Raw genomic sequence first — 23,522 nt, 5'->3', positions numbered from 1 at the left:
CTGCTCATAAGCAGATTAGGTATGGTATGTAGATGCATTTCTTTTAAGTCAAGAGTGAGACCATGAACATCCACTAATGCCATTTCTGGTGGCCAGAGTAGATGTAACTTTGTCCTGGACTTAGCATTTTCATATCCATGAAAGTTTATGGTTAGCACTGTCAATTTTTATATATTGTTTTTAAACTACTCTGAAGAGACTGATTTGAATAAGAGAATGGACTATTTACTTATACCTTGAAAAGTATTAACAGTGCCATTGAATTAATCTAGGAATTCAATTTTAATTGCTGTTCAGATAATTTTGTTCAAACTTTTTTGTCCCTTCATTTTCTTTTTAGTCCATATAGTTGCATAGAAGCTCCATGCATTCTGATATACATTCCTGATGGGCATACGAAGGAAATGCCAACATCTGGGTCAAAGGAAAAGACCAAAGTAGAAACGACAAAGAATGAGGTAAATAATTTACTTTTATGGATATGTCTCTAATCAATGATCTTTCTGTCCTAGGGTTTAGAATCTGTTTGTTTACAAAGATTGTCTTCCTCACTGTTGAGATCGAAGAAGACAATAACTCTAACTTTTGCGATTTTTGTTGTTGTTGTTCTTTCTTGTAAGATTTTAAAATACCCTGCAAAACAAGATTTTCAAAAGTTAATTTTTTTTATGTGAAAGAGTAAGAAAGACTAGATTAAAAGAATCTTTTAGAAAAGCCTTTTTTTAATTCTAATAGAGCTGTAGTAGATCCTTGCCCAAGAAAACAAGTCGTTAGGATAGTGTTAGGACAGTGACCTGGTTTTCTGGATCCCTGTCTGCACTTTATCAAACTCCAGTGCATCTTGGAGAAGAGCTCCAAGCAGTCATTGAGGGTTAGAAAAGAGAAAAAGGGCAAATAAGAAACTTTGCCTCTGTTTTTTTTTTCATCTCGGTGGTAATGCTTAATCTCTGTCTTTAAGAATGAGTTAGGGGGCTTCCCTGGTGGTGCAGTGGTTGAGAGTCCGCCTGCCGATGCAGGGGACGTGGGTTCATGCCCCAGTCTGGGAGGATCCCACATGCTGCAGAGCGGCTGGGCCCGTGAGCCATGGCCACTGAGCCTGCGCGTCCAGAGCCTGTGCTCCACAATGGGAGAGGCCACAGAGGTGAGGGCCTGCGTACCGCAAAAAAAAAAAAAAGAGTGAGTTAGGAATCTTCCTGGCAGTCCAGGTCTGGAGGACCTTCCAGATAGAGACCCAGCTTCTGTCCTCATTTTACAGGATGTGGATTTGAGAGGCCGTGACATGTCTAGAGAATTAGGGGGGTTATTGTGCAGGCCAGAGGTCCTGAAACTTCCTTATTTCATAGCACCCTTAGTTTCCCAGTAATTTTTTTCATGACACCTCTAGGCTGAATGAAATTCCTAACTGTTCTCTTTATTAAGTAGTTAAGTTCAAGCAACTAGATAAATATTTATATCCCAGTAACTTAGTAGCCATTTGAAAAAAATAATATACATAAATTGAAGGAAAAGGAACTTAAATTTCATTTGTAAAAGATTTTGTTCTTAAATGTTAAATATTTAAATTACATTCTTATTTTTATTTCATTCTTAAAATGACGTATTAATTGAAAGAAAAAAATAATACTTTTGTTTCTCTCTTGAACCTTGGACTCAGATTGGACACTACCATGCTTATTTTCTGTTTCTACAATGATTATCCTGTGGTATTTGATTTTTAACACAACAGCTGTGAAAAATCCAGCTTTGCAAAGATATGGCATCATTGAAAGGAATGTAGCACACACTAATGTTGAAACCGAGCCACCTTGAACTTGTATTATGCAGTGTTTGACAGATGTTGGATATGTTACTGTTTACCTTAGATATTTAAAACATCCCGTGGTGTCCCTAGGAATTTCCAGTGGCTCCCTGGAACACCTTGCTGCATAGTTTGGGGTCCATAGGTGTTGGCAGTTGGGTAGTCATTGAAGATTTGGTAGCAGTGAAGAAGATAGTTTGGAGAGTGGATTGGATGTAGGATTAGAAGGTGTGATAAGTGGTCAGGAAGCCAGAGCATGAGGGCATGGAGGAAATAAAGTAGGACATGAATTCAGGAAGTAAAATAGGAAGACAGTAACTTCTAGTTTTGTTTTGGTTGACTAGGTAAGTGAGTGGTAAATAACCTGAGCTAGGGAAGACAGAAGCACAGTTTATTAGGAGATACAAGTTTGGAACTATTAAGAGCGGGAATGTCATGACTTGAGCTTTTAATTTACACAAACTAAAAGCTGTGTAGTCTTAGCCAAAAGAAAATTAAAGGAAGAGAAGTAAGAATTTAAGTAGGGCAGTATCCTTGTGCTATTTATATACCAGCAGTTCTCAAACTTTTTGGTTTCACACTTAGAAATGATTGAGGACCTTCGTTTATGTGGATTATATTTATCAGTGTTTGCCATAAAAATTAAAATTGGGAAGTTTTAAAAGAATTTATTAATTCATTTAAAAAATAGCAATAATAAACCCAACCGTATGTTTATATAAATAACATTTTTTTATGAAAAATAACTGTTTTCTAAAAGAAAACTTTCAGTTAGGAGAGTGGTATGGTTTTGCATTTTTGCAAATCTTTTTAATTTGCCTTAGCCTCCATAAAACTGCACTGTGTACTCATGAGAGAGTGAGAGCAAAAACTACAAATTACATCTTATTATTATCCTGAAAATAGCTGTGACCTTGCAGACCTCCTTTGAAAAGGTCTCAGAAACCCTCTGGCGTTTGTAGGCCACACCTTGAGAACTGCTAGTATATATACTAGAATAGCACGAGATGGGAAATTTGGCTACTGTTCCCTCATTGGTCCCAATTTACACCTCTGCCTCTCATCTTTTACATTTTCTGTAAAGTTATTAGTATTATGCTATGAGTTAATGTATGTGTTCTTTATTTTCGGTCTTCATTGCTGCACATGGGCTTTCGCTAGTTGTGGCGAGCAGGGGCTACTCTTCGTTGTGGTGTGCGGGCTTCTCATTGTGGTGGCTTCTCTTGTTGCGGAGCACGGGCTCTAGGCACGCGAGCTTCAGTAGTTGTGGCATGCGGGCTCAGTAGTTGTGGCTCGCAGCCCCTAGAGCGCAGGCTCAGTAGTTGTGGCCCACAGGCTTTAGTTGCGCTGCATGTGGGATCTTCCTGCACCAGGGCTCGAACCCGTGTCCTCTGCATTGGCAGGCAGATTCTTAACCACTGTGCCACCAGGGAAGCCCCAGTGCGTGTGTTATGAAAAACTTTATGTTCTACAAGGTGACATACTAATCAGGAAAAATAGGATTGGGGCAAACCACTGAAAACTACATCTTTTATGGTTTCATTCATATTGTGGCTGGGTAGCAGTCATTGAAGGCTCAACAAGGCCGGACATCCCAAATGGCTCACCCACATGGGTGGCAGTTGATGCTGGCTGTTGGCTAGGAGCTCAGTGGAGGTGTTGACAGAGAGCTGCAGCATGAGTGTCAGGGTAGTGAGACTTTGTATATGACAGATCAGGGCTCCAAAAGTGAGTGTCCAGTAGACAGGTTTGAAGCATCACTGTATGGTTTATGATTTAACCTTGGAAACCTCACATAGAGTCCCTTCTGCTATGTTGTATTGGTTGAACAGTCATAACCTTGCCCAGATTCAAGGGAGAGGATGTAGAGGCTTCATGGTGGGAGGAGTATCAAAAAGGTTTTGGAAAAGCTTTGAAACCTGCGCAGATCCTAATAGAAGTTAAAATACAGTTGACGGGCATTTGTACCCAACATTGCAGTCAGCCATCGTTGCAGCCTTAAACCTTAGGAGTATTGCTCTCTCTTTTGATATATAGATCTTTGAGGGTATTTGCCTCCAGTAGATACCGGTGTTATCAAAATTAAAGTCTGGGGCTTCCCTGGTGGCGCAGTGGTTAACAATCCACCTGTCAATGCAAGGGACATGGGTTCGAGCCCTGGCCCGGGAAGATCTCACATGCCGTGGAGCAACTAATCCCGTGCACCACAAGTACTGAGCCTGAGCTCTAGAGCCTGCAAGCCATAACTACTGAGCGCATGTGCCACAACTGCTGCAGCCTGCGTGCCTAGAGTCCGTGCTCCGCAACTAGAGAAGCCACGACAGTGAGAAGCCCGTGCACCTCAACAAAGAGTAGCCCCCGCTCACTACAACCAGAGAAAGCCCGCGCACAGTAACAAAGACCCAACACAGCCAAAAATAAATAAGTAAATAAATTAATTAATTAAAAAAAAATTAAAGTCTGATCCAGGGAGTACCCTGCTTCAACACTTTTTTTTTTTTTTGAGCAGAAGAGGATATATATTTTTGAAGCTTCTTCATCCATGCTTACACCTTCATTAGATGGTTTAATGTTATGGAAAACAGTTTTTTTAAAGTACCACCTGCCCTAAAGGAATGCACTTATACAGACTTTCTCATTCTTCTGTAAGATTGTCATGTATTTCTAAAGCTTTCTCTTTAATTGTGAGTAAGCTTTTTCCTTTATGCTCCTTTGACATAAAACATTAACACACTGGGAGAAATCAAGTACAAGGTGATGTGATTTTTCAGTATTATATTGATATTGTTCCCCTGTTTACCAACCATGAATGAGTCAGTTCATCTTACCAAAAATAAGTGTAGCAGAACAGACTGTATATAGTTTTGATACAATGGCTTCCTTTATTGTAGTCTTCCCTTATTATATAATATTATGCACTTACATATGAATGTTTATGATTGTACATATATATACCTCACCAAGAAAATACTATAAATTATGAGTGATTTAAGGAATTTGGGGGGACTAATTTTTTAGTGTATGTGGTTTTTGACTTACATGGTGATTTTAGAACCTAATCTCCATGTAAAATGCAACTTTGATAACAGCTTGAGGTGCCTCTTAGCTATCCAGGTAGAGATGTCTAGAGGACCATTCAGAGTACTGGGTCTGGTATCAGGACAGAGTTCTGGAGTAGAGGCAAACATTTTGGAGTTTAATACGTATGGCTCAATGAATATGTATGAGATTATTCTGAAAAATTAAGTAGAAGACCATTAAAGAAAAAAGTCACAGGGAAGGTATGGTGTAGCAGGGTTTTAAAGTTGGAAGGGTTTCAGTAGGAGGAAAACATTCTAAGTGAAAGAAGAGCATGTCATTGAGAATAAATATAGTATAGTTATTCACTATCCAGAAATCAGTTTAGGCAACATATCTCCGGATTTGTTGCACATGCTTATATACAACCATATGCCTATAAATATATAATCTTACACAAATGGAATTGTTTCACAGCATTACTATAAAATTGTTCCACAGTATTTCATGGAGCTCTTGCCTTGTCAACAATCTAGATATATCTCATCTTTTAAAAAACTAGTAATAATACCTAACTCATTGATATTTACATTTTCTCAGCCTTTGTAACTAAGAGCTTTACATAGATTTATTACCTTTTATTTCCCATCAACCTGATGGGTTCAATACAATTATTATCCCTCTCTTATGGTTAAAAAGCAGAACTGGCTTAAGTAACTAATTCAGGGTTGCACAGCTAGTGTGTGGTAGAGCAGTGATTTGTTCTCAGATCTGGTGGGTGTGTCATAATTTCTTTAAATAGTCCTCTAATGGTAATGATTTAGGTTCAGTTTTTTGCTGTAATAAAAATGCTCCAGTGAATATCTGTGTACCTCTACCTTTGTTTACTTCCGTTATTTCTCATTAGGATAAATTTTTAGGAATGAGATTATTCATTTAAACTTTTTAAGGAGTAAAATTTTAAAATTTTGTTTTTAACTTAAAAACATTAGAAAACAGTTTGATATAATTTTGTGGAAAGATTTTTAACATGAATTAATTTTACTTCTGGTTTTCTGCCTCTGTAGGCAGCTACTCCTCTTAAGACAATGTCAGCTCCTTCTTTGAATAATACTTGTGCTACGTCTGAGGATTCCTTGGTCCTTTACAACAGAGTGGCTGTTCAAGGGGATGTGGTTCGTGAATTAAAAGCCAAGAAAGCAGCAAAGGAAGATATAGATGCAGCCGTAAAACAGCTTTTGGCTTTGAAGGCTGAATATAAGGAGAAAACTGGCCAGGAATATAAACTTGGAAATCCTCCTGCTGCGACAGTACAGAATGTTTCTTCTACATCATCATCAGATATTCTGGAAAGTAAATCTCTGTATGATGAAGTTGCTGCCCAAGGGGAGGCGGTTCGTAAACTGAAAGCTGAAAAAGCCCCTAAGGTCAGTATCCTGGAATGAGTTTAGACACATTGTAAGTAAGCTTATGAGGTCAGACGACCTAGACTAGTCTCATCTTATGAGACGTGTTGTCTATAGACTGTCCGATTGAGTATTTTGACATAACAGTCAACATTTATTGATACGTGCTATCTGCCAAGCTCTGGAAATATTAGTGTGAGGCAGCTTACCATCTAGTGGGGGCGTGGGGCTGAGTAAGAGCCATGCACAGACTGTAATCCTGTGGGATATGTATAAATGGCTCTCAGAAGTGTCTGTGTCTGTAAGTGGCAGGCCAGGGGGAACAGTTATAAAGGATATTTAAAGTAGTCCTGAAGTAGAAGAAGCCCTTTAAGGTGAATGACTTTCAGAGGAGGTACTCTTAAGTGTAGATCTGTGGTTCTCAAGCTTTATTGTGCATCAGAATTACCGGAGAGCTGGCTAAAACACAGGCTGCTGGGCCCTACCTCTTGAGTGTCTGCTTCAGTAAGTCCAGAGCATGCAGAGAGTGTGCATTTGTAAAGAGTTGTTCAGGCGGTGCTGATGCCACCAGCCTGGGACTGGGTGTAGAAGATGCACCAGCAAAAGGTCAAGGGATATTCAGGGAATAATGAGTTGTCAAGAGGTTTCTGACCAGTGACTATTTCAGATTTTTTGTAGGGGAGCCCTCAAGTGATACCACATTTTGACTGAAGTATAAATTTCATTCTCGTTTTAACGATATCTTTAGGCAAAACATTTGGCCAAGTGGATGGTAGCACTGAGTGTGGAACAGGATTGCTTGTTCTAAATAAGAGGCAAAAGGAATGGCATCTGGGATAGAGAAGAATCAAGTTTAATAATCAAGACATGTGGTTCTACTCAAATAGTAGCATAGTTCTAAAACATGATCAAACTAGTAGTGCTGTAACTGGATAAGCTACCAAAAACTGTAGAATCTGGACTGTGGCATGAACACAGAGAGGTGTGATGAACCACTGGGCTTGACCTATGTGACTGGAGGAGATCTGTTCTAAAATGTTCCTGGGGATCTGTGGTCTGGTCAACATCCTGGGCTTTGGTTGGAGAGTGATTAAGTAACTTGAGGTTGTAAATTCCTCACCTCATTAACAAGTTTTTCTGCATCTGACCCTGTCCCCTAAGATACTTTCATTCATGGACATTTGACCTCTGCTGAGGAGAGCAAATGCTTTGGGGAGATCTTGGGTTTTGCTCCAGAAGTTATTATTTTTCTGTCTCTTCATTGTGAAGTGTGAGAAATCTCTTCTCTTTTCTCTTTAACGAGCCTGTTGAAGTCCTGCATAGCTGTGATGCTCTAAAACAGCTTTGCTTCAAGGAATAAAGGCTGGCAGGTGTATGGGTTCGGCATATAAACCCTTGCTATTTCCTATCCTGTGGTGAGGTTAGGAGCATTTTGTACTCTCTGTATATGTCATACACTAACTATGGACCCTTTTCTAGATATAATTTGAGGGGAAGGGCTTTGCTCTTTAAATTCCTTCATTCTGAGTAGAGTATGTGATATTCTGTGCTGATTCTTGGTCAGCTACTTATGTGTGGGGTAGTAACAACAGCAACCATTATACTCAGAGCAACAGCCAACTCTTATTTCCCATCCTGTTGGGTTAATGGATTACATTCATAAAATAGCACTGCTGAAGTTATGAAAATCAGCCTGTGGGTAAAAAACTCTAAATTTCTATGTAAATTGGGCAGGTACTTTCACTAGGTGCTTTTTGATAATGATAAATGTGGTACTGAAATGAATCTGACTCAGTGTAGTTTAACCTACATTTATTGAAAGCCTACCATGTACCATATTTGTGTTTCAAAATATTACTTATATATATATATTTTTTTTTCTTTCTCTAAATGCCAACAGTAGTAAATTGCTCTTTTTTCCTAGAGAACCAACACAGTTACTCTGAATGGAAGTGTTACGTAGACTATATCTGGCACTGTTCACTATACATTACTATTTTTGCATTTAATCCTCACAACACCACATACAATAATATTCAAATATATTCAAATAATACTCCTTTTTTTATTTGGTTTTAGTAGCCAATGAGAAACTACTATCTGAAGTGAATATGAATGTAAAAGTAACTTCCTGAAGTTTGCAAAGCGTGGATTCCAATTTTGACTCAGTGCCAAGTTATTTCCAGTTAGAGACATTCTAAGCACCAGAGAGTCATGGTTTTACTAGTTTGTTATTTATTAAGCAAGTCTGTGCTTGTTTTAACATTAATAATTTCTCTAAGCCGCTTTATCATTCCATTTCCTACGTCATGTTACTACCACTAAAGTAAGGAAAGTGGTCGGCTGAGGTTTTATAGTTACAGGTTTCAACGAGACTTTTCTTCCTCTATTCGTTCCCCCCCCACCCCCTTTTCTTTTTCAGGATCAGATCGGTGATTCCGTGCACGAACTTTTAAGCATGAAGGCAGAATATAAGCATAATGTGGGCAAAGAATAAAAACCTTCACGTTCACCCTCAGTGCCCCTTCAAGTCCACCTTCTGCTCCCCTTTCCTTTTCCTCCTGCCCAGTAGATTGTTGCATTAAAGTGGGGATCAAGCAAAGTGTGAGGTGGAAATCCAAGAACACACCAACTATTTAATAACTCTTACCGCTGAGTTACTTTAATAGTTAAGGCCACTTTTCACATTTTAAGTATTAACTTGGAAAGTTTTAAAGTTACAGTTCTAAAAAATAAAGTTTTGATTTTGAACAGATTCCTCTGATTTGAAATTTGAGTGTTGTTTTTTTTTTTTTTTGAGTGAAGTGTTTTGAACATGAATTTATAGTATTTCTTGAAATGGGAGTCAGAAAATGGTAAATCAAAGGTTTTATGGAATACTATGACACTTCAGACTCCAGGACAGGGCTTGGCAAACTGTGGCCTGCACCTGTGTTCCGTAAGTAAAATGTTACTGGAACACAACCACACTTACTAGTTTACATATTGTCCATGGCCGTTTTAGCCCTGTAATTCCAGAGCTGAGTAGTTGCAACAGACTTGCAAAGCCTAATATATTTACTGTCTGGCCTGGGCCCTTTATTATTGAAAAGTCTTTCCCTTAGTGGAAAGACTTTTCAGAACCTTTATAGTTAAAGATTTTAAAAATTGAAGTAATGAATGGCAGCAAAATCAGATGATGACTACGTTGAATCAAAATAATAATCCACAATTGTTTCGTCTTGTCAAACCTCGTCTGTGTCGAGGGGGTGCTGGTCACCTTTTACTTCTGCGCCTGCAGCATTTTAATTCACAGCACCTTGCATTTCATGCCCCCAGGAATTCATCTTAAATGTTTCACCAACCTTTGCTCTTTGTATTTTACACCAATGTTTTTGGTTTTAAAACCCAAATCACAGGTTATCAAGAAAGGAAACACATTGTTATATCCCTTTGTCCATTAAACAGGCTGTTCTGGAAAACCACTACTCCTCACACCCTCCCTAAATAGCCTTAAGAATTCTCAGGCCAAAAAATAAATGTCGTAGGCGGAGAAAATGAGAAGAAACAAACCCGTCTTTCCCTTGATGGTTTTGAGCTTCTTGTTTGGAATTTGTGTTAGTGGGTTTCTGCTATATTTGTATGTGGTACTTAATGCAAACTTAAATTTGCTCTAAGCAAGTATAAATCCAACCATCTTGTGAAACAAGACATTTCACAAGACTTACTTCAGCTGAAGGATCTTCTAGGAAAATCAGAGGAGTTTGTATTGATTTATTTGTGTCAGAAAAGTAGCAGATACATTGTGATGTAGGTAAGTGAACCAGGTGAGAAATGGCAAAACAGGTGTTCTAATCCAGGTTGACTGAGGAGTCTGGGCCCTTTCCTGTGCTGTATTGGTTCCTGGGATCCAGGTTCACTAAACCGGCTGTTTCTTACAGGCTTAAGCTAAACATAGATTTCTGATCCATTGATTTAGAGAAAAAATGCGTTTCTTTGAAAACCTTCAAACTTTAAGTTTGCTAAATCTCCAAGCAGACTTTTTTTTTTTTTTTGGCGGTACACAGGCCTCTAACTGTTGTGGCCTCTCCCGCTGCGGAGCACAGGCTCCGGACGCGCAGGCTCAGCAGCCATGGCTCACGGGCCCAGCCGCTCTGCGGCACGTGGGATCTTCCCGGACCGGGGCACGAACTCGCATCCCCTGCATCGGCAGGCGGACTCTCAACCACTGCGGCACCAGGGAAGCCCCCAGGCAGACTTTTTAATATGATACAAGCTTCACACTCCCTCTCCCACATTTGAAAGACTCCCTCTTCTGATTACCATTCACCACCAACCTCCGCCCCCGCCCCCCCCCCCCCCCCCCCAGCGAAGTGAGAATCTTTGCTCTGGGGAGTCGTCGTTAATGTGTGGAGGTGTAATTCCCTCAGCTGTGTTAGTGAGGAGCAAAGGTGGGTGACTGTGAATAGAGTTGGGAAAAAAATACAGTTTGAAAGAAGTATTTTTTAAAGCTTTTTTCACTGATCGTTGAGGTGCTGAGGCCATTTTGAAAGGTTCTGTTCTTACTATTTTGAATTGGTTAAGTTCTAGGTTTTTCTTTGTATCAAAGTTGCCACCTTTCCCCATGGGGAAGTGTTTCCATCTAGTGGCTGCTGCAAAAACAGTTTGTGTACTTTTCATGCTTTCCAACCAGGTGTGTTCTCATCCATTTTCTACATTTTCAGTCATGTTTTAAATCATTCTTTCAACGTCATTTTTACTTCCTCAAATTCCCATCTTAAACCTTTACTGAAGTCTTTTTGTAGGCTGTTTCCATTCTCATTCATCCACATCAACAATTACTTATTGAAAACTTTTTTCTTGTCTGTGTTGGCACATGTTAGGTGAGTTTAAAACAGCCTTTGTCCATTAAAGACTTAAGATCTATTAACAAGTGTTTTTTAACATTCTGCTGTTGTGTAATCTTGTACTACTGAGTAGTACTATCCAATTTCTCTTTGTAAATGTCTTTTGATCCAGAAAACTAGAATATTAAAAGAAATTATTTTTTTCTCATTCTATGAGACGTATTCAAGTGAGAATCAAAGACCTCTTTTGAAAAAGCAGTGTTCATGGCATGTTAGTTAGTAGGATTAAAATGAACGTTGAAATTTAGATCATTGTCTCATACCTTCTGTAATGCGGTGCATACTATTGTGTTCAAGATGAAAGACTCTAGAATAAACCGTAGATTAAAATTCTCACTCTACCACTTACTGTATAACTTTGGATAAGGTACTTAATCTTTCTAAGCTTTTCTTCTTTCTTCTATAAAATGGATCAGGGTTGTTTTGAGAATTGAATAAGATGGTCTATGTAAAGCACTTAGCATAGTATCTGGCACAGAGTAAATAGGCCATAAAGTGATAGTAATTATGTTTTATATTGATAATTCTTTCAAGAATCTTTAGGTACCTTCTAAATCATCAGATAAGACTGCATAGCAAGTAGTATGATTTCACTGTTTCGAAAAATAGCCTGAAAAATTTAATAATAATTTAGTTGGAGAGGATATAGACATATATAATTTTACTCCACTTTTAGAATATTTCATTCAGTAATGAAGTGGTTTGTCCATATTTTCTCCTTTATAATATTTCAGTTTGTAATCTTGCCACACAAGGGTTTTTCCTTTGTGAAATGTGTGCCATCTGACTTCAAACTCTAGTCAATACCTGCTTATAGTATAAAATGGAACTTCTTTCAAATAGGCCTCTTTTTGTAGAAATGGTTACAGGAAAGTCCCTTAACTATTGGATGCCATTTTCCTTCTTTTAGCTGATGGAAGTTTCTTGATTCTTGTGTGTCTGATTGACTATGTTCTTTTTCTTAGGATTTTGTTCTGGAAACATTCAGTTCTAAAGACAGAATATAAACAAGAGACAGGTCAGGAGTACAAATCAGACAACCTACTCATTTCTCTTTGCAATTTCTCCTCTTACCTTTACTTCCTCTGTGATGCCTAGTGTGGTAGACGCTAACAGGCAGCAAAGCTGTATCGTAAAGCATTAGACAAGGCAATGTCATTTGCTATTTTGTACATGCAAATTCTTTGAAGGTATACCGGTTGTTCCTGTGTTCCTTTGACCCCCATTTTAGTATTCTTTCTGCTTGTGTTGGGTTCCTCTTAGCTATTTGGAGCACTGTTAGAATGTAGCCATAAAACTTGGATAAGGTAATTGGGAGGCACTTTTTCTCTGTTTTGATTGATGCCTTGACTTTCCAGTGGTATAGTATATAGTATATAGTGTAGTTTGTGGTTAGATGGTATCACCATTCAGGTAAGGTGTCCAGCGTGGGCCCTTTGCCTGTCCTCCTCTGCTGAAGTCACAAGTGTCTCAGTTGGGCTGAGTATTTCATTCTTTTTCATCATAATTCTGTTGAAGTATCAGAGGCTGATATATATAGCTGAATGTCTAATTAAAACCTCAACATACCTTCTCATTTCACTGTAAATTTTTAAGAGTGATGTAGCTATTCTTTAGTTGAGTCCATACTGTGGGTTTTTTTTTTCCAGTGCTGTATTTAGTGTCTGTTTAATAGGCTGAAGAAAATAAGGATTCATACAGGCAAATTCTGATTTTGTAAATTCTGGCTCCACTGTTTACCGTCCCAGGGCTTGGAAACGGACAGTTTGCTGGGGTGTTCTATAATTTGTCTGTTTACATATGTAAAGTGTAAAGTCATTTACACTTTATGTATGTGTATGGGCATTTATGTTTACTTTTATGATTTGTATATAGATTTATGATCTTTATATTTTGAACTTTTCTTTAGCTTTCATTTGCTCTTTTAGGATGATGATTTAGCTCCTTTGTGCTTGGGTTTCTCCATGATGATTATTTACAGGAATATTTTGGTGGTAGTTAATGATTTTTAATAATCATTGAAATTTTCAGAAATTTCAGAAAGCGTTAAATACTTTTTTATTTTTCTCTTTTATCTCAGGCTAAAGTAAATGAAGCTGTAGAATGTTTACTGTCCCTGAAAGCTCAGTATAAAGAAAAAACTGGGAAGGAGTACGTTCCTGGTCAGCCCCCATCATCACAAAGTTCAGATTCAAGTCCATCCAGAAGCTCTGAGCCTCGTGGTCCAGAAACACCAGAAGCCAAATCACTTTTTGACAAAGTAGCTACTCAAGGAGAAGTAGTTCGAAAACTTAAAGCTGAAAAAGCTTCTAAGGTTAGTGTGGTATTAACGTTTGTGTGTTTTTGTTTCTTACACTACAGGCCGTTTTCTTTGCCTGGAACCCTTAGTGTCCCGTCAGATCTGGCTAACTTCTACTCATGATGTCGGTTCTCAACTCTTTCATCTTGCCTTTTAGAGAAGCGTTTGTTGATCCTAACCCACATCCCCCATCCCCCATCCCAGCTAGAGTGGCCTGGTCATTCTCATGTGACACTGCCTTTCTCTGACATAACACTTAAATCGTTTAACAGCTAGTTTAATTGTTAAGTTGTCTGTTTCTCTCTCGTCTGTAAGATCCTTGAGAATAGGGACCTAGACCATATCAGTGCCTGGCATATTGTAGGCCCTCCTCTTTGTTTGACTCATTCTCCTAAAGCTCCGTCAGTCTCAAATGGCAAGTTTTATCTTGAGCTCTAGTATAGTGTGCGCTAGTTGTGTTATCTTTATAGGAGGAGGATATGTTGGTACCGATTCAGGTGAGTGGAAAACAGTAAGTCGTTATAGGTTTTGAAGTTTAACCAATAATATAGAAACTTGATTACTGTCATTTTTTATAACTCTGCAATGTTCAACTTATATAATTTAATGACTCAACTTAAATTACAGTAGAATACATATTATATCCTAGTGCTTTCTAATAGGACTTTCTGAGATGATGGAAATGTTCTCTAACAGTTCTGTCCAGTACAGTAGTTACTAGCCGCAAGGACTGTTGAGCCCTTGAAATGCGGCTCTGTGACTGAGGAACTGAATTTTAAGTTTTATTTGCTTTAATTTAAATTTAGTCAGCCACATGTGGCCAGTGGCTATTCTTTGAACAGTGCAGTTATAGTACAGTTTTTTAATCAGTATTTTCCAGTTCTGTTTCTCATGCTCTTTTATTCATTTTCAGGAGTGTGTATTTAACATTCTCCACCCCTACCCCATACCCTCTGCCTTTGTGTTTTCAAATCTGCTTATAAAGCGTTGGACATTGATGCTTAGCCAGTGATTTGAATTAAATGCTCTCTTCTCTGTTTCCTCTTTTATTAAAGGATCAAGTAGATACAGCTGTACAAGAACTCCTTCAGCTGAAGGCACAGTACAAGTCTCTGACGGGAGTAGATTATAAGCCTGTCTCTGCCAATGGGGCTGAGGAAAAAGATAAGAAAAAGAAAGAAAAAGAAAATAAATCTGAAAAGCAGAATAAAACTCAGAAACAAAACGATGGCCAAAAGAAAGACTCTTCTAAAAACCAAGGAAGTGGGCTGTCATCAAGTGGACCAGGGGAAGGACAAGGGCCTAAGAAGCAGACCAGGTAATAAAACGTGGAAACTTCATTGGAAGTGAAGCAAAGTTTTGGATGAAGTGAACTTTTAATTATTTTTTTAAAAAAACAAATTTTGGGTCGTTTGACTATCACATTAAATTGGAGAATGCTAAAGGTATAATGTCAGCAGATAGTTTTTGTTCATTTTCTGTTTATTTAAATAGGTAACACATTCGTTTGCTTGGTTCAAGAATCTTAGAATATAAAGAGTTCAGTGCAGTCTCACTCCTATGCTTCTTTCCCATCTTCCCAGTTCCTCCTACCACCATAATGAATTGGTAACCACTGTTACTAGTTTCTTCCCTATGCACTGAGAGATTTTCATTTGCTTACACAAGTAAAAACAAATATATATGTGTGTGTATATATATATTTTTTTTTTTCCTCTTCTTTCTCCCTTGTAACACAATTGTTAGCTTAGCTGTACACGTTGTTTTGCACTTTAGCAGATTTTTCAAATGAAAATCTTTTGTGGGGACTAAACGAGAACTTTGTTCTCAATAGGCTTTTAAAATTGGTTAAATATAAAACAAAGCTGGTTTAAAGACAGCACTGTGGAATAGATGGTGTTTCAATATCTTCTAATCCATATGAACAATATGATTCCCCCATTATCCACATCCCAAAATTAGAGTGAACTTTATGTGAGGTTCACTCTAAGCTGAACCTAAGTTAGGCTGTTGTTAGCAGCTACTATTTAGAGATACTTTGGTGTTAGATTTGTTTAGCTGAATTTCAAATTCTGCCTCTCATCACTCACAGTATACACACAGTGTCTCCTCAAACAAGAGAATACAACAGTTATTTTCTTGCCCATTGACTGGGTGATCAGCATTATAGCATAGTAGAAGTGAGAATAGAACTTCTCATTTTTTACCTTCTGACTGCTTGTGAAACGGCCAGATTTCATGTAGGCATTTTGTTGGGATGTATCAAAGTGAAACAACAGAGAATTCAAACATAAATACATTAAGATTTTAAGCCAATAAAGCCTTGTTTGTAAACTCTAAAAAGATGTACCTTTTATAAAACATAACTAATGGGTAGATTTTTCTATGTGGATCATAAGACCACAGTTTCCTGAATAATGGTTGGTGTTTCATTAAAAAGATTATTGTCTAGAATAGTTTTTTTTTTTATTTCTTAGAGTTTATTGCACAATCACCATCATTAATGACTTCAAACTTTTTTTTTAACATCTTTATTGGAGTATAATTGCTTTACAATGGTGTGTTAGTTTCTGCTTTATAACAAAGTGAATCAGTTATACATATACATATGTTCCCATATCTCTAGAATAGTTTTTTATTGCAGATCTAATTTATTTTGGAAGCGTCTGTCTCTGCAACTTTTATTTACTGTGGTTAAAGGAAAAACTTATAGAAAAAAACTTACATGTAAGGATATATATATATATATATATATATACACACTTATGTATTGACACATGTATACATATAGCCATTGTCTTTACTACTTTTTACATATTACTTTTAATGAGACACTGATCTTACTATATTTTTATCTGGATTGAAACTGGCAAAAGATTCTTTTTATTTCTTAGTGAGAACACTATGTGAATAGGCTCTGTCTTTGCTACAAATACATTTCCTTATAAAGAACTTTGTAAAAGGAATGTCTGCATTAAAGTCATAGCTTTTGTTACGCTTATTAGTTTTCCTAGCTTTTGATGGATAGCATCACACGATCTTTTAAGAGATGATTGAACTGTTTTCTAGGTTAAAAACATCATGGGAATGAATATAGAAGAGATATAAATATAGAAATAACTCAGACTGAAGGAAAACCAAGCTCTTTTGAGGTTTAGAGGTTTATTTCCATTCAGCCACAAAGCAATTGCTGGATGAAGAGATTTGTATTTTTTATATCTGCAGGTTGGGTCTTGAGGCAAAAAAAGAAGAAAATCTTGCAGATTGGTATTCTCAAGTGAGTATGGGTTCTGTTGATTTTTATGTTTTAAATTTCTCAAAGGCTACTTTATATTTAGATTCTAAAATCCAGACACAAAGTAATAATGCATATTGCCTTTAAAATACATAGCATAGTCATGTAACATGTCAGTTTTCAAAGCAATGTCACAGAAAGTATTGAATTGAGAAGTAGCCCTGTGAGATAGTCATTATTTGATTTTTTATTTTGTTTTGTTTTTTTGGTGAGGTAAAGGGATTAGTCCTAAGTCACAAAATAGTAAAACAGCAGAAGCAAGGTTAGAATTCAAGTCGTCTTAAGAATTCAGAGCCCTGGTGTTTCTCAGTCTAGAATGATCCATTTTACACGCACATTAAGAGGATGTACCAACAGGGGAAGCCTCCAGACTTGAAGCTTGGCTATCATACTCTTGGCACTTATACTATAATTTTGGTTCAATTTAGGCTTCATAGACTATATTTTTCTTTTAAAAAGGTCATCACAAAGTCAGAAATGATTGAATACTATGATGTAAGTGGCTGCTATATCCTTCGTCCCTGGGCATATTCCATTTGGGAATCCATCAAGGACTTTTTTGATGCTGAGATCAAGAAACTTGGTGTTGAAAACTGCTATTTCCCCATGTTTGTGTCTCAAGGTGCATTAGAGAAAGAGAAGACTCATGTTGCTGACTTTGCCCCTGAGGTAAGTTAGCCTGCTTTATTTATTTTTTGCAGTTTTCTGTCATGAACTCAGAAGTATATTTTCAGTTCATACTTGAACAGTAATTTAAAAGGCAAGTTACTGCAGCCAACTTAGAGAAATGTAAAGCCATTTAAAAAAAATTAGATTTCTTTCATCAGGGCAAGTCATGATTCTTTTTGTTACATTCACTAATTAACTGGCTTTTACTTTTCAGTAAACATTATAAAGACAGTAAGTATCTACCTTTTCTCACAGTGAACAGAAGCAGTTACTTTAACTTGCCTTAATTGATAGAGCAAAACTTGAAATAGAGTTTTGACTATAACTGTGCTCTTCCTCTAAAGTGCTGTTTAAAAAATGTATGAAAAATGATTTCATCTTACTAGGTTGCTTGGGTGACAAGATCTGGCAAAACAGAGTTGGCAGAACCAATTGCTGTTCGTCCTACCAGTGAAACAGGTGAGGATGGGCCTTGGAACACAGGAGAAAAGCTCATTGAACAATAGAGACAGCTTCTAGAGTTGAGTCTCACCTTTTATTTTGTGATATTTATAATGCTTATTGATGATATCAAGTTTAATGAATGTTGATGAAGATAAATGCAGACTTAAGTGGCATAGAATTTTATTCTCTGTACCATATTCATTGTGGAGCTGTTTATCATTAGGAAAAAGATTTTTTTTAAAGCACTTCTAAATCATTTTTAATTTCATGCTCTAATTTTTCAGAGCTTTCCAAGAAGTTTTATTCTTAGAATAGTTTTTATTCTTGGAATTGATTATAAAATTGCAAACACTAATGTTTACTGCCTTATTTTCTTCAAATTAGTCATTTTAATATTACATTTGCATTTATATAGGGTTTTTATAGGTTACTAAGTGATTTCATTTACACCTTGTATTGTTCTAACAGTAGTGTAGTTAGGAAAGTAGGGACAGCTATTGTTATTTCCATTTTGCAGGTTAAAAAAAAGATCTCTGAAGGGTTAAATGATTTTCCTAAAATTGCACATAATAAATGGGAGTACCACTTGGAAATTTTGAGTCTTTGGGCTTGTCACTGTCTCCAAAGGGATTATCTATCTTTAGAGTTAAGGATTGTTTGCTTTTTATTTGATACTTTTAGCGATACTCTTGTATAATAGTATATAATGATGTATTATTGAAATTATGATACCAGCTTTTTTTCACATACCAAATTGGCAAAGTTATATTTTGTTTCACTAATTATAGATAATCCTGAATGGGCTATGATAAGAAAGGCACCTTCACTTAAATTAGCAGTTGATGGCAAGAGGTTTCAGACCCTGGGTAGATGCATCAGATAGATTTAACCTAAATTCTATTTCTAATGGGTAACTGTGCTGGATTCAGCAAGTGATTTAACTTCTCTAAGCTCAGCTTCCACGTTGTCAATATTGAGATTATGATATCCATTTCATGGGTTGAATGTGAGGATTGAACAGGATAATGAAAGGAAAGAACTTAACATAGAACACAGTATATACTATAAGATGTTCACTTAGTGTTTTTAGAAGTAAAACAGCCGAAAAGCTATAAAATTAAATGTAAATCTCATTGTGAAGAAAATAAAATACGGTCAGTTTTAGGTGGACTTATTCCCTTGACTAATTTGTTTGATGGAATACAATACCGTTCACTTACCTGCACAAGCACAGCATTTTAATTCCTATTAATTATGTTTCCTGTTTAACACTAACCAGCCTTCAAAGGGGAATAAAACCTTTAGTGACTAACTGCCTGTATTTTCCTGTGTCTTTTCAGTAATGTATCCTGCATACGCGAAATGGGTGCAGTCCCACAGAGACCTGCCCATCAGGCTCAATCAGTGGTGCAATGTGGTGGTAGGTGCACACCCCTTCTTACATTCTTTCATTATTCTTCTTATTCATTTAAACACACACACATACACACACACACACAAACACACACATTTCTTTTTCTTGTTTTTATATTCAAAGGATTGGGAGTATGGAAGCATTTTTGAAGTATTTTGGATTACAATTATGATTTCTGATTACTTACTGTATAAAGTTGTTACCAAAAATTGAAAAGCTCTCTCTAAAGATTAAATTGTGTTCTTGCCTCTTCCAGCGTTGGGAGTTCAAGCATCCTCAGCCTTTCCTACGTACTCGTGAATTCCTTTGGCAGGAGGGGCACAGTGCATTTGCTACATTTGAAGAGGCAGCAGAAGAGGTATAACAGTTGTCTTCCATATTAATTATGTTCTAATTCTTTGTCCAGGCTGTGCTTTCTTCCCCCCTGCAGCTGTAAGTAATGCAGTGCTATCTATTTACATAGTAATCATTCAGTAAATAACTGTAAGTTGAAATTTGGTCTGATCCCAAAATGACATTAAAAGATAGATAATTTCCTGGTATAAATTATTTTGTTCCTTAAAATTTATGTATCTGTTAAAAGAAAAAACAAGTTAATTCAAATGTACGTGGACTTAAGAAACTGCTTACTGAAATTTTATTAGAAAATGTGCCGTTTTAAATTTTCAGATGAAAATAGTTTTGGACTTCAATGTGTAGAAGAAATTACAATCCCATGGGTGAAATTAATGATTCTTCAGGAGATTTTTACCCTGGTTACTGTGTATCTTTCATAAACATATATTTTCTCTTATATTCTAAAGTTATTTATATTTTAAAAAATTATTCCACTTATTTTGCATACTTCTTTGTTGAATATTTTAATAAATTCACACTGGCTGCTTTGACCTTTCCATAAAAAAAGATTTTTATTGTTTGAAGTGCTTTTCCCACCACAATTAGTTTTCTTTTATTTTCTTTTTTAATACATTTATTTTATTTTTGTCTGCGTTGGGTCTTTGTTGTTGCTGCGTGGGCTTTCTCTAGTTGCGGCGAGCGGGGGCTACTCTTCACTGCAGTGCGCAGGCTTCTCATTGCAGTGGCTTCTCTTATTGCAGAGCATGAGCTCTAGGCGTGTGCTTCAGTAGTTGCGACATGTGGGCTCAGTAGTTGTGGCTTGCAGGCTCTAGAGCGCAGGCTCAGTAGTTGTGGCGCATGGGCTTAGTTGCTCTCTCGCACGTGGGATCTTCCCGGACCAGGGCTCGAACCAGTGTCCCCTGCACTGGCAGGTGGAGTCTCAACCACTGTGCCACCAGGGAAGCCCCACAATTAGTTTTAAATAGTACAGTTTTTATAGATCTATCATCAATAAATATACCATAAATTTGAACACTTTTCATTTAAAACGTTACAGGTTTTGCAGATACTTGACTTATACGCTAAGGTATATGAAGAACTCCTGGCAATTCCTGTTGTAAAGGGAAGAAAGACTGAAAAGGAGAAATTTGCGGGAGGAGACTACACAACTACGGTAGAAGCATTTATATCTGCCAGTGGAAGAGCTATCCAGGTATCAAACTGCTGCATAGGATTCCTAGGTGACTGTAAGCATAGCCCGTGGGCAGATCTGACAAGTTTCTTCTGTCATCTTAAAAATCAGTATATCACGTGTTTTCTAAGGCCATATTATAATTTCAGGCCAATCTGTCTCATTCCCTGTCAATCTCCAAGGTCAGTTAAATCAAGGTTTATAACTTGAATTACCAAAACATGGATTTTTAAAAAACCTTTGTAATTAAAGTAACTCCTATAAGAGGGGCTGCTCATAGCTGTATGCTACTATATATTTTTTGACTAATCTTAGTCTCTTTGTTGTATCAGTTATGCTTTAAAAACTTACTTAATATAAAAAATCAGGGAAGGTAAAGTAGGTCTAGTGCCATTTTAAGGTGTGTGATCTTACAGTAATTATTTTCAAAGGCATTAATAGGTTATCAAAATTAAAAGATGTGTACCTCTATTTTAGGGAGCAACATCACATCATTTAGGGCAGAACTTCTCTAAAATGTTTGAAATCATTTTTGAAGATCCGAAGACACCAGGAGAGAAGCAATTTGCCTATCAAAACTCCTGGGGCCTGACAACTCGAACTATTGGTGTTATGACCATGGTTCATGGGGACAACATGGGCTTAGTATTACCACCCCGTGTAGCCTGTGTTCAGGTAAGGAAAATATTTCTGTTTATCATTTCTTTTATAAAATACAAGCCATATTTAGCAAAGAAAATTTTAAAGTGTGATTTTTTTTTTCTGAGTGTCATTCAGGTAGATTTAGCTGATACAGAAACAACGTAGAATACAGTCTAGACCTTGGTATTGTGTAACTATGTATATTACTTGTGTTACTGTCTATTAATTTTTTTACCTATTTTATAAAAGTTTTAGGAATTATTTTTTGAATAATGGTTTATAATAGGTTAAATGAAAAACAAATGTATTTCGCATGGACAAACAATATGCAGCTATTAAATAGTTGCTAGATATTCTGCGTAGATTAGAAACCATCCAAGTTGATTTGTGTGAAGGCTTATAGTCACTAGGAGGTTTTGACTCCTGGATACTGTGTGGTGATGTGACTTCATTAGTTCCATATACTGCTCCTTTGTATAAATTTGTGATACTGTGCTGGATTCTAGGTGGTGGTTATTCCTTGTGGCATTACAAATGCACTTTCTGAAGAAGACAGAGATGCTCTGATTGCAAAATGCAATGATTATCGAAGGCGGTTACTCAGTGTTAATATTCGAGTTAGAGCTGATTTGCGAGATAACTATTCACCAGGTTGGAAGTTCAATCACTGGGAGCTCAAGGTAAATTCTTCAGTTACATATTTTACTCCTATGCTCCCAATTTGGATTTTTGTTACGTTAGAATTAAAGTGATCGTGAAGACCTTGTTTATGGTTAATAAACCTCATATGGTTGTTACTAAAATGTTTATATCAAGAATTCATAAAATAAATACGTTATTTAAATAGACTATCAGAATAGTGGTGCATGGGCATCAACTAGCTGTCATTGTTACAGCTAATCAGAGATTAATTTCATACTTGGTTTTTCACACCACATTGTTTCACAGCGGTTTGTAAATTTTTATTTTGTATATTCAAGACTAGTCTAAATTCTGGTTTAATGTTTTTGATATAACTTATTTGCTGCACATTGTCATTAATAGATGATCTGTATTCTTTATTCCATTTTTCAAACTTCTGGGATTTAACTTTTTTTCTTATGATGAGACAGGGGATCTTGTTAGAACTAGCAATTAGGAGTCAAGAATTTATAAACTCATATTACAGGCAGTGGATAAGAAGGTGTAGTGACATTGCAGCTTCAATCTTTCAAATATGGAAGCTCAGTAATACTGGGATTATTCAGTGTACATGTCGGGTTCCCAAAGTTGCTAATCTTTATCCCCTTATTTGTTTTAAATGGCCCCTAAGATAAATCTCTGTGCTGAAGAATAGTAGTTATATTGATATTGCTTTCCTTTTTGTAATATATTTTTTCCTTTAACAAAGGAAAAAAATATATTACTCTCCTACCTTTAATGAAGACTTTAAAGGTGAATATTTTCTCTGTAATTTCCCTTTAATTGCAGTCTTTTTTACTTACTTTGAAATAGTGGTTGTGTGATTGCAGTAATACCTTGTCTAAACCCATTTGTACTTGCCTGAGGTACCAAAAACAAACCTGTTCCTTGCTACTAGCTGGACTGAAAGGGAAGAACAAAAGTCATCCACACTTACTTCTGTGTCTCTCCTCTTTCCCTTCCTCTTTCATCTCCTTCTCCTCGGACTGACTTGACTTTGTCTCTGTCCCTCTTCTTTGCAGTACCCTGGTGAACCTGTACTATGTGGGGGAGGCACCTTAGTGTGACTTGGCTCCACTGCAGCTTCCTTGTCTACAGTAGTTAGGAAAGAAACCAGAGTCCCTAAGTCCTAAGCTTGATGCCGAAAATTAAAGAACACTGAGAAAGAGAGTTCATTAGCTAGTGAAAAGCACTGCTAGTGCATTTAAGGCCAGGAATTTCCAAGGAAAGAAAACAGTTTGGGAGATCTAGATTCATATTTATTCGATAGTGATTCACTTTGTAAAGTGTGTGCACGTGTGTGTGTGTGTGTGTGTGTGAGATGTATGTATTGTGAGGCTCACCCAGATTAATAAATGAGGTGTATGGTTTGGTTGCCAGACCTAGGACCCAGCGACTGACTCCCATAACTCTTCATTAGAAAATAGGGGAAAATGGGAAAT

The 23,522-nt window shown here is 36.9% G+C and overlaps 1 protein-coding gene across 2 annotated transcripts in view; it reads left to right on the top strand.

Annotated features, from left to right (window-relative positions):
- Positions 1-23,522, top strand: part of EPRS1 (glutamyl-prolyl-tRNA synthetase 1) — a 68,492-nt gene that overhangs the window by 34,048 nt on the left and 10,922 nt on the right. For both annotated transcript variants that reach the window (XM_019920464.3, XM_019920463.2), the window contains exons 17-28: positions 341-458; positions 5,884-6,243; positions 13,189-13,422; positions 14,463-14,725; positions 16,633-16,684; positions 17,162-17,371; positions 17,758-17,830; positions 19,156-19,235; positions 19,486-19,587; positions 20,623-20,778; positions 21,235-21,432; positions 21,906-22,079. In XM_019920464.3, the coding sequence (XP_019776023.2) occupies positions 341-458; positions 5,884-6,243; positions 13,189-13,422; positions 14,463-14,725; positions 16,633-16,684; positions 17,162-17,371; positions 17,758-17,830; positions 19,156-19,235; positions 19,486-19,587; positions 20,623-20,778; positions 21,235-21,432; positions 21,906-22,079 (2,020 nt within the window). The remainder of the gene's footprint in view (positions 1-340; positions 459-5,883; positions 6,244-13,188; positions 13,423-14,462; positions 14,726-16,632; positions 16,685-17,161; positions 17,372-17,757; positions 17,831-19,155; positions 19,236-19,485; positions 19,588-20,622; positions 20,779-21,234; positions 21,433-21,905; positions 22,080-23,522) is intronic.

This window comes from Tursiops truncatus, chromosome 1 (genome assembly GCF_011762595.2).
Source record: "Tursiops truncatus isolate mTurTru1 chromosome 1, mTurTru1.mat.Y, whole genome shotgun sequence".
NCBI lineage: Eukaryota > Metazoa > Chordata > Mammalia > Artiodactyla > Delphinidae > Tursiops > Tursiops truncatus.
This window is presented reverse-complemented; position numbering and strand designations above follow the sequence as displayed.